Source organism: Acomys russatus, chromosome 6 (assembly GCF_903995435.1).
Source record: "Acomys russatus chromosome 6, mAcoRus1.1, whole genome shotgun sequence".
NCBI classification, from domain to species: Eukaryota; Metazoa; Chordata; class Mammalia; order Rodentia; family Muridae; genus Acomys; species Acomys russatus.
Genome location: NC_067142.1, coordinates 86,496,000 through 86,509,596, shown reverse-complemented (window position 1 = coordinate 86,509,596; position 13,597 = coordinate 86,496,000). Strand labels below are relative to the sequence as shown.

At 49.7% G+C, this 13,597-nt stretch overlaps 1 protein-coding gene across 1 annotated transcript in view; it reads left to right on the top strand.

The window, feature by feature from the left end:
- Hhat (hedgehog acyltransferase) overlaps positions 1–13,597 on the top strand; it is a 228,083-nt gene that overhangs the window by 29,708 nt on the left and 184,778 nt on the right. The window contains exons 4-5 of the mRNA XM_051148158.1: positions 3,845–4,039; positions 5,625–5,840. Of these exons, the coding sequence (XP_051004115.1) occupies positions 3,845–4,039; positions 5,625–5,840 (411 nt within the window). The remainder of the gene's footprint in view (positions 1–3,844; positions 4,040–5,624; positions 5,841–13,597) is intronic.

Here is a 13,597-nt window from a genome sequence, read left to right as displayed (position 1 = left end):
AGACAGCACTGATTCACACAAAATAAAAATAAATTCACCCTTTAAAGAGACCTGAGAGGGATGTGTGTGTGTGTGTGTGTGTGTGTGTTCCAGAGCACTTAGGAACAAACTTCCTGGCTCATTTAGTGGTGAGTTAGAGGCATTGTTTTGGGGTAAAACATGATGCATGTTATTTATTTATTTTTGAAAAGTTAAAACCATTCAGTCCTGGGTCACGCAAAGGCCTCATGCACCACCAATTCCGGAGCTCATCCTGTGTGTAGGAGGGACTGTGGTGGCGGCAGTGGGGCCTGCCCTGCCCTGGTGTGGTGTCAGCACAGGGATGCCCGTGTTGTATCTGGGCTTTAATGATGTTTGGGCTGGGAGAGGATTCCAACGGCATTTTAACATTTTAAATGTGAAAATGAGCATTTTAGTGGCATTCTGGTTTACACACTAGTTCAAACACCAGGTAAAGTGGTGTGTTAGTCGGCTGTTCCACTTTCCATCCTCAGGACGTGTGTGGTGGGGAGGGTGATGGCAGTGTGTGCAGGCTGGGGAGTCCGAGGTCAGCGGGAGAGTGTTTCCCTTGGCGTTTCAGGTACAGCACCAGTGTTGTCTGCATGTGCAGGGTGTGTGGGGTGTGCTGTTAAATCCATCGTAGGCTCGCTGGAGCATGGGTGGTTTACACAGTGCTGTCAGGGGTCCAGCCCCTCTGTGGGGAGTTTGAAATGAAGCTCAGCAAACAGGTTTTCCCCAAGCAGATCGACTAGCACTTACTGAAAGTGTGAGTGTGATGCACACGTGTGTAGGCATGCGTGCATGGTCCCCACAGCACACACTGTAGGTTGTATTGAAAAGGATCTTTACCTCCTTGTGAAAACCATGTGCTAAAACCGTCTTTGGCGACCTTGTTTCTGAAAACTGGACCCTACCCAGAGGTGAGAGAGTTGGGGAAAGTTTGAAGCAAATTTATGTGGCTGTCTTCTGTGGTTAGCAGGGTGGAAAAACCATAAAAATTAACTTCACGTCTCTCTGGTTTTCTTGGAGCAGAAAAGTGGCTGACTTAGCCTCACATTTCAGATGTTCTCTTGAGTGGGGATATAGGTCTGCAGAAGAGGTGCGCATGCACAGCTGCTTAGAAGTGCTGTCACGCAGGACAGGATAGACAGGCTACTGCACTCCAGGCCTGCCCTCTGTGTCTCTTTCTGTCTGTCTCTCTGGCCATACTGGGGACTTGAACCTCAGCCCCATGCGTGTTAGGCAGTCCCTGTGCCACTAAGCTGCGCTCTGTTTTTAGACAGGGTCTCACTAAGCTGCACAGACAGGCCTTAAACTTGTGATCCTCCTGCCTCCTGAGTCGGGGGACCTGGGCTGCGAGGCCCAGCTCACCATTTTACCAGAACATCTAAGTTCAGCCATGCGGCTCTTAGTTTTGAAGAGTTTCTAAAAAACCTACTGTTGAAAACTCACACTCGTAACATCCTGTTTTCTTAGAAATAACTAAATTTTTTTTTGAGACAGTGAGTGTCTCACTATGTAACTGAGGACAACCTTGGACTCCTTACCCCTTTGCCTCTCCCTGTGAGAACTAGATTACAGGTGTGTGCCACTAGATACATTTTGTGAAGTGTTGGGACTTAAGCACAGGCCTCATGAATGCTGGTGAAGCACTCTATCAACTGAGTCAAAGACACAGCTCGGCCTGAGTAGTGTCCAAGGAGCCCGAGCTTTGCATGTGTGCACTAGGTGAGGCTCACGTACAATTCCACTGCACTCACGGTGACCTTGTGAAATAATTACATCATTATACAAAGAACTGGAGCCACGGAGAGCTGCTGGGACTTGCTGAAGACCGTGGAGGTGACTGCCAAAGCTTTAGACAGTCAAACTTTGCCGACACACTACCCTTTAACATTAAAACCTGGGAGTTGGAGAGATGGCTAAGCAGTGAAGAGGACCCGGGTTCACTTCCCAGTACCCCATGGCAGCTCACAACTACCTGTAAGGACTCCACCATCTCCTTTGGGCACCACACACATGGTACACGGTACACATACATACATGCGGGCAAAACACTTAAAACATTATTGCTATTTCTCTTTCTTTTTGGTGGACCTAAAGATCACACGGAAGGTGTGGTGCCGCGCAAGCGCCCTCCTGCAGAGATGCCTATTGTGTATGTTTGTGGCGTGTGCATATGTGTGTGTGTGCATGGGGGCATGCGTGGGGGCACGTGTGTGGGGCATGTGTGTGTGTGTGTGGGGGCGTGTGTGTGTGTGCATGTGCGCGCCGTGTGTCTGTGTGTGGGCATGTGTGTGGGGGGGCATGTGTGTGCGCATGTGTGTGTGTGTGTGTGTGGGGCATGTGTGTGTGTGCACGTGCGCGCCGTGTCTGTGTGGGGGGGCATGTGTGGTCAGAGCATAGCTCTGTAGAGTTTGGTTCTCTCCTTCCACCTTCACAAGGGGATTGAATTCACATCACCGGACTTGTGTAGCTGGTGACAAGCAGTTTCACTCAGGGAGCCACCTTGCTTGCTCTTTATTGCAGTTATTTATCAGCCGGGCGTGGTACCCATGCCTGTCATCCCAGCACTCGGGAGGCTGAGGTAGGTGGATCTCTGTGAGTTCAAGGCCAGCCTGGTCTACACACTGAGTTCAGGACAGCCAGGAAACCCTGTCTTGAAAAACTAAAACAAAAATTATTTATCTTTGTATGTGTTTGTGTATGTGTGATGCACGTGTGTCTGCGTGCCTGGGTGCAGGCACCATTGTGCCACCAGGGATGTGTAGAAGTCAGAGGCTACACCTCAGGGTCCACCTTGTTTGGGGCAAGTTCACTGCTGTGTGCTTCAGGCTCGCTGGCCTTCGGGTTCGTAGGGATGCCCCTGCCTCTGCCTCTCATGGCTCCATAGTGCCGGGGTTACAGCTGTGTGCCGCCACTGGGATCTGAACCCAGGCCCTCACTCTTGCAAGGCAAGTGCTTTACCACTGACCCATCTCCCCAGCCCTGTAGCAGTTTTAAAGATAAGAATTTAGCAGCTAGACACAAGGAAGTGACACCAGAACAGCAAAAACGTGATAATTCACTTGTTTAATCAGTGGGAAAACTAAGATGCTTGCCAATTAGGCAGAATAGTAACCAAGTTATCTTCAATTGGGACTAACATGTCAATCAGTTAAAGATCCTGACATCACAAAAAGTTGGGAAGACACATTATTTTTTTTTTCTGTGACATAACTTCTACCGTAAATAATATGTTAAGGGTGTCCGACCTTTTGGCTTCACCTGGCCACACTGTCATCTAAAAAAAATCACACCCAAGGATTGCAGAATTGAGTTGTAAAGAGAAATTGTAAAAGGAAGCCCTCATAATCCTCCAGTAAGTTTCTAATTTTTCTTTTTTTTTTTTTTGTCTTGGGCTTCGTTCATAGTCATCTTCACCTGAATGCACATCGGTCGGATGTTTCAGAAAGATGAAATTAGATACCGATTTTAAGTCTAAGACACCAGAGAGCTTTGGTGTGGGCAGCTGTTTTTTTCCCCCCTAAGGCTCCCTAGAAGTGTACATGTCACTCACTCTCAGTGCGGCTCCTGAAGGGTGCTGGCAGCAGAGTGTGGGAGCGTGGTTCTCCCAGCAGCTGGCTTCCCTCCTCTTCTGTCCACTGGGTGTCCCTCTGTTGTGGGATCTAGTACCCCCAGGAGGCTCTGGCTGAAGACAGGAAGCCATCACTTGGTCCCTGAGGCTCTGGCAGGGCGGTGAGAACGGGAGTTGGTTGCTGGTCACACAGGCTTGCCTTTGCCCCTTCTTAGCCATGCTTGGGAACTCACTGCTCGCCCTTCTCTCTGGACCACCCTTCTACAGCACAGACCCTGGATTGCCATGGCCTATGGAATGTGGGCATGCTGGTGTGTGCTGGGGGCTCCCGGCGTGGCCATGGTCTTTCTGCACACAACCATTGCCTTCTGCGTGGCCCAGTTCCGGTCGGTGCTCCTGTCCTGGCTGTGTTCTCTCCTCCTCCTCTCCACCTTGAGGCTGCAAAGTGTGGAGGAAGTTAAGGTGAGTGTCCTGCTCCCACCTCTTACCACAGAGAAGGGCAGCCCCTTAGCTTCTGGGCCTTCTGTCTCCTCTACAATGCACAAAGCAGCAGTAGCCCCTCCATGGGGCTCCGCCTAGTGGCCATCCAGGGTTATTGCAGAACTCAGTTGTGTTGGGCTGCCTTGTTTCTGTCTTGAGTTCTGTGAGGGTTGTCCAGGGCCACCTTTTCTCTCAGTTTGGATGTTAATGGAAGATGACAAATGTCATGGGGGCCAGAGGGCTCAAAACAGAATCATCCCCTCTCCACGTGCTTAAGTATGCCTGTTGAGTGCTCTATGCTTTTTAGGAATCCATCCCTTCCTTTTCTTTCTTTAGCTTTTTGATGGTTCTTTGTGAATTGCACACCATGCACCCCAATGCACCCCAATCCCACTCATCTCCCCCCCCCACCATACCCACCCCTGACCCTTGCAATCTCTCCCCAACAAAGAGAAAAAAATCTCACTGTGGAAGCTGTAATGGGTGGCAGGGTGCCCCACAGTATGCCCTTTGTCCCCACTTCTTTGTTTGCAAATGTTCATTGCAATGACTCGGTCTAGTATGAGGCCTCTGGTTTGTGCTACAGTATAGATACCGGGTCCTCCCTGGGACTCCTCTCGGACACCCTGTTGTTGCCCTGTGTCATGGAGAACCTGAAGTTCTGGATCGGTAGGACCGGCCCCTTCACACACTCCAGCAGTTCATGTCTGGGGTAGATGCTGGGGTGGGCCAACTCAAAGCCATAGGTCTGGGCCTGAGAGTTACCTGAGCTGGTCAGTCCACCAGCTCTCCTGTTCTCATGCCTCGGAGCTGGCTCACCAGCAACCTCTGCCACCAGGGCCAGCTCTGCCCTGCTGCCCAGGTGAGGGGCAGGGCCAGCTCTGCCCTGCTGCCCAGGTGAGGGGCAGGGCCAGCTCTTTTCTTTCACTTTCTGTCTGAAACACAATGTCCACAGTGGCCCCACGGCAGTCAGACAAGTGCTTTTGTTCTCAGTTGATAGGACAGGCCTATTAATTATCTACTCATTCAGCTAATCACAGAAACACTTTGTATAGAAAGTGAGAGCAGTGGTTTTTTTTTTAAATTTTTGTTTTTTGTTTTTGTCTTAAGGTCAGAGACCGAGCTTTGATGTGTGCCGCAGAACAGCCTCCTGACAGACACAATTATTTGTTAGTTGTGTGTCTGGTGGAGGTGAACATTGTGCAAGTGGTTGAATTGTTAGATTAGTTCTGTATGCAGCCTGCCAAGTCCCTTAGGGATCAAACAAGCACCCTGTCCTGGTTTTGAATCTTGCGTATAAAGCGTTACTTTTGGTGCCAAGGATTGGTCCTAGGGTCCCAGATGTGCAGGGCACATGCTGTGCTGCCTGGCTTACACCGCAGCTGCACTGCAGCTTTGGACGCCCCTGCGATTTGCTTGACAATCCTTTGTTCTCAACACTTTCTCTTTGCAGCTTCTCTCCTAGGGGAAGCCATCCAGTCCGTGCTCCCCAGTCAGCTCCTGTGTCAGGCGCTGGTGCCACTCTGCCCCTCACTCACAGGCTGTCCCCTCTTGTTGCGTTTTGCAGAGGAAGTGGTACAAGACAGAAAATGAATATTACATGCTGCAGTTCACATTGACTGTCCGCTGCCTGTTCTACACCAGCTTCAGCCTGGAGCTGTGCCGCCAGCCTCCGCCTGCCCGACTTGCCGCCCACTCCTTCCCCTGGCTGCTGGCCTATGTCTTCTATTATCCCGTCTTCCACAATGGGCCGGTCCTCAACTTCCCGGAGTTCTTCAAACAGGTAGAGTCCACTGGGGGCTGAACTGGAGTGGGTCTCCACCTCCTCAACTGTGGGCTGTGACCTCAAACGGGGCCGCATACTGAATGCGGGGCTCACAGACGTTTGGGAACGGTAAAGGTTTCTGAGTGTACAACCAGAATGGATTTGTGTTTTGGACAAGGTTGCCTGTCTTGCATTATCATCATCGTAGAGTAGAAAATGGCGGAAGTGTGTGTAGGGCCGTTGTAGAATGTGACGTCCTTCCGCGCCATGCAGCCCAGAACACCTCACGCAGACTCCAGGCTCTCAATTATGAGTTGCAGGTTTTTAAGAAACAGAATGGTTTAATTATGGAAAACAAAGACTTTAATATCTTCCTGCCTCATTTCTCCACTGTGGGCTCTGAGTTAGTATCTTTGGATTGAATGGCATTAGAATATTTTACTTTAAATTTTTATTTATATTTGTGTACGTGTGCACGTGTGAGTGTGTGTGTGTACGCGCGCAAGCACACATGGTCCAGCATGTGTGTGGGAACTGCAGGAAATCGGCTATCTCCTGTCACCATGTAGGCTCTGGGCATTGCACTTAGGCTGTGACGCTTGCGTGCAAAGCGTGTCCCTTCTCACTGAGCCACCTCACGGGCCCAAACGTTTGATCTGAGAAGTTGCTTTTTGATTTGATGATTAGAATTTCCTAAAAAAAAATCATTAAACAAGTTTTGACTGGGATTGGGACAGAATTTCCAACAAGTTCTAAAATGGACCCAAAGACCCTGTAGCCCATCTTTTCAGAGGAGTCTTTACTGAAACCCTGCGTGTGTAAAATAGGCATGCAACTCAAGTGTTTACTACTAGCAAATCATAACAGACATTTATTTGAAACCAATTATTTGGCATACATACAATTTGACCATTTATTTAAGACTAAAGCAAATTTGCATAATAATGAGATGGGTCATTTAATATACATAAAGGGTGAAGCCATGGCTGAGCATTTGACAGGATGTGGGCACCTTCAGCACTTTCAGAGACGATCAGTATTTGATTTTATAACTGTCAGTGCTGAGAGTGAGTCAGGAAAAAGCCCTACTGTAGCCTAAGTTTGCTGTGCTCACTGACGTGTGTGTCTCCCCCGCTTCGGTATGCTGAAGATGTGAGCACACACTGTTGCTTGAGCTTTTAAGAATACGTGGAGAATAGTCTAAGTGTGGGATGTCTCTCCTGGGTGGGTCAGAGGGGCCCTGGTTCTCAGGGGATGGTGGCTTCCTGGCTCATCACCGGCTACAGGGAGTTCTGGGAGCTGATGTCCACCACAGGGAAGGCCAGGGAACAGGAAGCTGGATTCTGAAATTTCACTTGAAAAAGCAGAGCGAGAGAGATGTCTTGCTTGTTGTTTGGCAGAAGGCCCTGCTTCCTTCTTATTCACAGACGGCCCAAGAAGTAGCCGTGACGTGGCTTCAGACTGTTCTGGATGCCAAGGTGAGAAAACACACTGAGCTGAAGGGTGTTCACAGGCGATGGTGCGTCTCTCTCTGCCTGTGCAGGGGCCCTGGAGCCTCCCACACACATTCTTGTCTGATGTTAGGGTGAGTCACCCTTCTCCTTAGGCTTCTCCCCCCCTCTCCCCGACAACTAGTCCACTGAGACATACTCAAGAGAATTTAGCTCACATGTTAATACCAAAAACAGTGGTTCCCAAGGGACATTGCCTCCACAAAAGCACAGACATTTTTAAGAGATGAAAAGTACAGGCACACATAAACATACATGTATACACAACACATATATGTAGCATATGTACAACACACATCAATCCATGTGCACACAAACGAACACACAATATATGGATGCATGTGTCTATACGTGTAATACATGCCTATACTCACATGTAACATGCATGTGTATACACATATAAGCAACATACATGCCTGGATATATGTATAGCATACCTTTGTATGCACACATACAGCATGCACTCACACACTCACACACATAGCACATTACCTGCACTTACACATAGCTCACAGTATGCATGCACATATACAACACACACATACATGCACTCACATATAGCATAAATATGTATGCACGCACATAGAATACAGACATGCATTCATGTGTCTGGAGGCCCGGTTTAGAGCATGAGGCCAGAGGTGGTGTTGTTTCTGGGACAATGTGGAAGACGCCTTGTGAAGAAAAGGAAGGCTCTTAAAAACCGCTTGTTTCATCTTAAGAATTTCGGTCACTCGTTTATTCAAAAGCCTGTGTTTGCATTATAGCAATAGCGCCATTCTAGAATTGCCTATGGAAGGACAGCCCTTACCCTGCAGACATCTTGCTGTGTCACTGGCCTCCTGGCTCAGGTAGATTTGTAGTTTCTCACACTGTGGTTCCCAAGGATCACTCTTTGGGTACGAAGTGATTTTAGGTCTGCATTTGAGATTGGGCAGGTAGGTCAGTGATGGCAACTGACCTCAAAATATGGCCCCTGGCCTGCAGCACCGTCAGGGAGGCCCCGCCCCAAGCTCCAGGCCTATGGCTGACCAGACCTTTGTGTTGTGGCTGGACATCGTGGCTTGCCAGGTGCCCTGAGGGTGGCTCTTGTGCTTGGGGGAGGCTGCAAACCACTGTCCAGAGTTTGTCAGAGGAATGGGTGGAGGCAGGGCCGGCACAGGACTGGCGGCCCCCACAGCTTGCCTCTTGTCGTGCTCTTGACATTGTGAACTTAGCTCCTTCTCAGTTCTCCAGCCAGTGACTTCTGAACTAACCCTCGGCCCCAGAGCTCCCACCCCCCAGGATGGGTAGTAATTCTTGGGGTTGCAGACTACAGCCACTGAGAGGAACCAGTTCCTCCCCCAGCCACGTCACATGCATGGGGAGCTTTGCCCAGTGGGAGCTGCACTTTGGTGGGATGCAAAGCCATTCTTGTATTTCCTCCTTTCCCGCTGCAGCCTTTAGGGTCCAGCAGGAGCAATAGAGTGTGTGGCCAGGTCCCATGTCCGTCCCGGGAAGCAGACGTTGAGGCCGTGGATGGTAGCCAGGGACTGCTGTTCCCTCGAGCATTAGTCTGAGGAGGACGAGTGGGCTCTCCCTGTAGGCTGATAGTCTTACTTCTTTCTTTTTCACCTGTTTCAGTTGCTAAAAGTAGGGACTTTGGAAAGGCAAGTCAAAACCTTCCTCTGTGGTATGCGATATTTATTAAAGTCACCCCAGAAAAAATAAAATTCCCAGGAAGCCACAGGACACAATATTTACTAAATAAAAAACCAGACAGGGTCTGGGAGTATTGCTCAATGCACTTGACTTCAGGTCCCCAGAGCCCATGTAAAGCCAGAAATGGTAGTGCACATACTCCTGTAAGGCCAGCCCAGAGTTTCTGGGAGCCCATGGAATAGGTGGACCAGTGGATACAAAAATGGACGAAAGACCCTGTTTTGGGGTGGGGTCAAGGGCGGACACCTGACTTCCACCTGTGTGCTATGAATGTTCTTACATGAACAGGCACACTCACATCACACACATTATACACACTTGGAAATAAAAAGATATGTGATTTCTGCATCTGCTTCAGGTGCTTGTGGGTGCTTGCTTCCTCTGTAGTCAGGCGGGTGGGGGCAGCTATGAAGGCAGTCTAAGAGGAAAAGAGGAGGAACAGTAATGGAAGAACTCAGATGCAAGAGGAGGCTTCACCACCAGGGGGCAGCAGCGTCCCACATGGAAGCAAGCCCTTGAGGGACACGCAGGATCAACTTGAGAGAGGAACACCTCTGCAGAATGTACGTGCTACTCCAGCTTTTAGCACCTACATTTATTTACACAAATGAGGGAAGTGTGGAAGAGGTGTCCTCCATACCATAGAGCACGTGAAATTTTCATTCACAGAACAAGTTAGACGCAACCGCGTGGCCTCCTTGCCTTGCCTTGAAGGCCACTTCCGGCCTGTGGAGTGCCAGGCAGGCTTCAGCTGTGTTCCTGATGCACTTCTGGGGAGTTCAGATACTGAGCTGCTATGAGGTGGCGTCCGGCAGGGCCTGGGAGTCTTTCTCCAGCAGGTGGATTCTGCAACAGGGGCAGGATGGCTGACAGGCTGACTGGTACACCTTGGGACTTCCCTTACCAAGGCTGCGGTCCTACCCATTGGAGACACCTCTCAGTATGGAGGCCGTGAGCAAGGGCCCTGGAGCCCAGCTCCAGGGTCAGATCCCTGCCCTGTGCCGAAGTGACCTTTCCCAGGGCTTGCGAGGGTTAGCCAAGCCAGGATTGTTGTGTGAGCACACAGTTCTGTGACACACTACGACACCGTCACAACCACTGTTGCTGTCCTGATGAGAGCAGATGCCAATTTTGGAGGAAGTGTAGGCTGGTACGGAGGCCCCTGCGTCCAGCCTGGTGGGCACCCCAGCAGAGAGGTCTGAGCAGTGGCCATCTTTGGCCTCCCAAGGAGCCATTGTGTTGAGCTGGCCTCACACTGCGTGCTGTCCTCACAGCCTGCCTTCCACAAGCCTGTCCACCCCCCCCACCCCCCTCCCACTCTGCCTTGTTTCCATCTCTCTCAGGGTTTGAATTGTAAGACTGAGAAGCTGGAGAGCAGATCCCACCTTCTCACTACCCTCAGTGTCATGCAGATGCTCTCCCCGACCTGGAGCCTTCTGACTCTCAGTAGCACCTCTGAGATGCCAACACCTATCTCTTGCCCCGCCCCCGCCAGTCACTCTCAGTCAGGCCCATCCTTCCTGCAGTGATTGTCTGGTCCCTTCGCGCCAGGCATGGTGGCTCAGGCCTGGAATCGCAGCACTTGGGAGGTAGAGACATGATGTTCAGAAATTCAAGATCAAGGGCTGAGGAGACAGTTCGGTAGGCAATGTGCTTTCTGTGCAAATATGGGGGCCTGGGTTTGAATCCCTACAACACTACATAAAAGCTGGGTGTGCCAGTGCACTTACATAACCCCAGAGCTGGTGTGTGTGTGTGTTACTTGCTGGGGCAGCGTAGCCTAGATAGCAGCTCCAGGTGCCGACACTGGACAGTAGTCTGTGGCCTTCATGGGTGTGCATATTACTGGCCTTGCTGTGCGTGGCTGAGTTGGGGGCACCAATGCTGGGCCTGAGTGAGAGGCATTTCATGGGTAGTAGGCTAGGGACTTGGGGAATACAGAGAAGCCACCCCAACTCGAAAGGAGCACAGCTTAGGTACGTGTGTCCCTGGGCCCCACAGATAGAGGGAAAGGCCCTGGCTGCACCCAGGCATCTGAGTGACTCCTAGGCAAAGGACAGCAACCTTCCGTCTCTGGCAACTGCCATCTTCAGCCTTCAGAGGATCTTTGAAGGAGAAAGACAACGTTCCCTTTTTACGCAATTTGCATGAAATGAGATTTTAAATTGTAATGCATTTTAAAGTACACTTGGCAGACGAGCTAATGCATGTTTTTCAGTGGAGTCTGAGCTTGAAATCTCACTATGGCAGTTTGCAGTGATCTTAAGGTTGACAGTCCCCTCGGCTGGAAATGCCTCAAATGGAATGCTTGCCATGCAGCTCCGAGAGTGAGCACTGTGCTGCAGCCTGTCTGTCCTGCTGCGAGGCAGGGGACAAATGACTCCCAATAAAAGAGACTCTACTACATTGACATATAAGTGGCCTGTCGGGATTACTAGCCTTCCAGAAAGGCAAATGACTCTGTGTGTGTGTGTGTGTGTGTGTGTGTGTGTGTGTGTGTGTGTGTGTGTGTGTAGGAGCCATCACTACTTTTTTCTCTTTAGAGGGGTCTCTTGCCAGCGGCTTGCCATGCAGGACAGTCTGACTAGCCAGATGTCTGATGCTCCTGTCTCTGCCTCCTCAGTTCTGCAGTTACAAGTGTGCATCACCATGCCTGCCTCTTTATGTGGGTCCTGGGGACCACACTTGGGGTCCCCCTGTTTTATTTGACAAGACTTTTGCTCAGTGAGCCATCTCCCCAGCCCCGGGTGCCCCTCCCCGCTTTCTGCTTTAGATAAGGGTGAACTGACAGAGGAGCTGGGTGGTGACCCTTCTCCTGTAGGCACCTGTGAGTGAAGGAGCCTACATTTCTGTGGCTCCAAGTGGAGGCACTTGTGTCAAAAGGACAGCTGTAGGAGACGCTCAGTTCTTCCTGCAAGTGGTGACACTGTAGGAGATGCTCAGTTCTTCCTGCAAGTGGTGACACTGTAGGAGACGCTCAGTCCTTCCTGCAAGTGGTGATACAGACCTATCTCAGAAGAGAGGGCGGGAAGGCTTCCGGGGCTCCCAGGAAGTAGGTGTGCTATCGGGCGGACCATTGAAGCACTTGTGTCATTTTGAACTTCCTGTGGTTTGGGACACCTAGGAGGATCTTCAAGTTGGCCTTTTGCTGAGAGGCAATGTTAATGCCCGGCTGCTGCTCTGAAGAGGTCCAGGGCGGGGTCTCTGGGGCTGGATGCGGATGCCCTTCCAGTTCGCTTTATCTCTTGGGTGGCCAGAGCTGATGGCTCAGGCAGCTGATCAGGATTGAAAGAAGAAAGAGGAAAGGGAGCCCAGGGTTTCTTCTCTAGGGGCCGGCTGAAGGAAAATTTAACCTGACCACAGTTTTCCTATGGCTGAGGCTGTAAAAGCGGCTTTAGCCAGCACCTGCATGAGGCCATAGACGGGCGTCCTTGTGGAAATCTCCAGGAAGCTAGTGTAAACTTGGGCTTGGGTAAAAAAGCCCCGAGTCTGCTAACTTATTTGTGACTGTACAGGGAAATAAGAAATAAGAAAGAGAAAACAAACCACTCTCACACACATACATTCAAGAGAAAAGGTGGATGAAGTTAGGCATCTCGATTTCAGCTGAAGCAAATCTTCCCAATTTCAACGCTGTTTATTGTCGGTCGCTGTACTCCTGAGAAGGGGAACTACCTCATAGTCAAAGAAGGGCAATTAATCACAAAAACAGATGAATTCTAAAATACGTCAGGTTACATGTTTTAAAGCTAAACATTTCTTTTTTGTTTTTGTTTTTTGTTTGTTTTTTTGAGACAGGGTCTCTCTGTATAGCCTTGGCTGTCCTGGACTCACTCTGTAGACCAGGCTGGCCTCGAACTCACAGCGATCCGCCTGCCTCTGCCTCCTGAGTGCTGGGATTAAAGGCGTGCGCCACCACACTTGGCCCAAATCTAAACATTTCTTATCTAAGTATCCATTACATAAGCTCACAGTGAGTTCAGAGTGACAAAGGCCTAAAGGTTAACAGGGTCTGAAACTTACAAGAATATACGTCATCCAGCTATCTCCTAGTTCATAATGAGTTCAGGACAATACTTTTATCTGTCTTTCATTCTAAGAAACAGAGTAAACTTAGGCGTCTCTAGGTAGCCCCATTCCACCTTAGGTTCATGCGAAGTTTAAACCAACTTGTCTATATTTATGGTGAAATACCAGGATTTGTGGTACCGTATGGAGTGGAGGCTTATCTGAGGTCATAAGTCTACATCCAGGATATCCCTAGTGAGGCATCTGGAGGTCCACAAAGGTATTTATTGCGGCCATAAACAATTTAACTTATTAAATTATTTGAATCAAATCAGAAATTCCATAATCAGGGATTATTTCATGTGAATGACAAACAGTATCCTCAAACAAGATCTTGTAGGAAATTTGCTCAATCACAGCTGGTCAGTACCCAGAAAGTAACAGTTCACACCAAAGCCAGAAGTTTTTATTTTTGGTGTCTTGAGACATGGTTTTCTGTGTAATCTTGGCTGTCCTGGACTCGCTTTGTAGACTAGGCTGGCCTTAGAGTCAGTG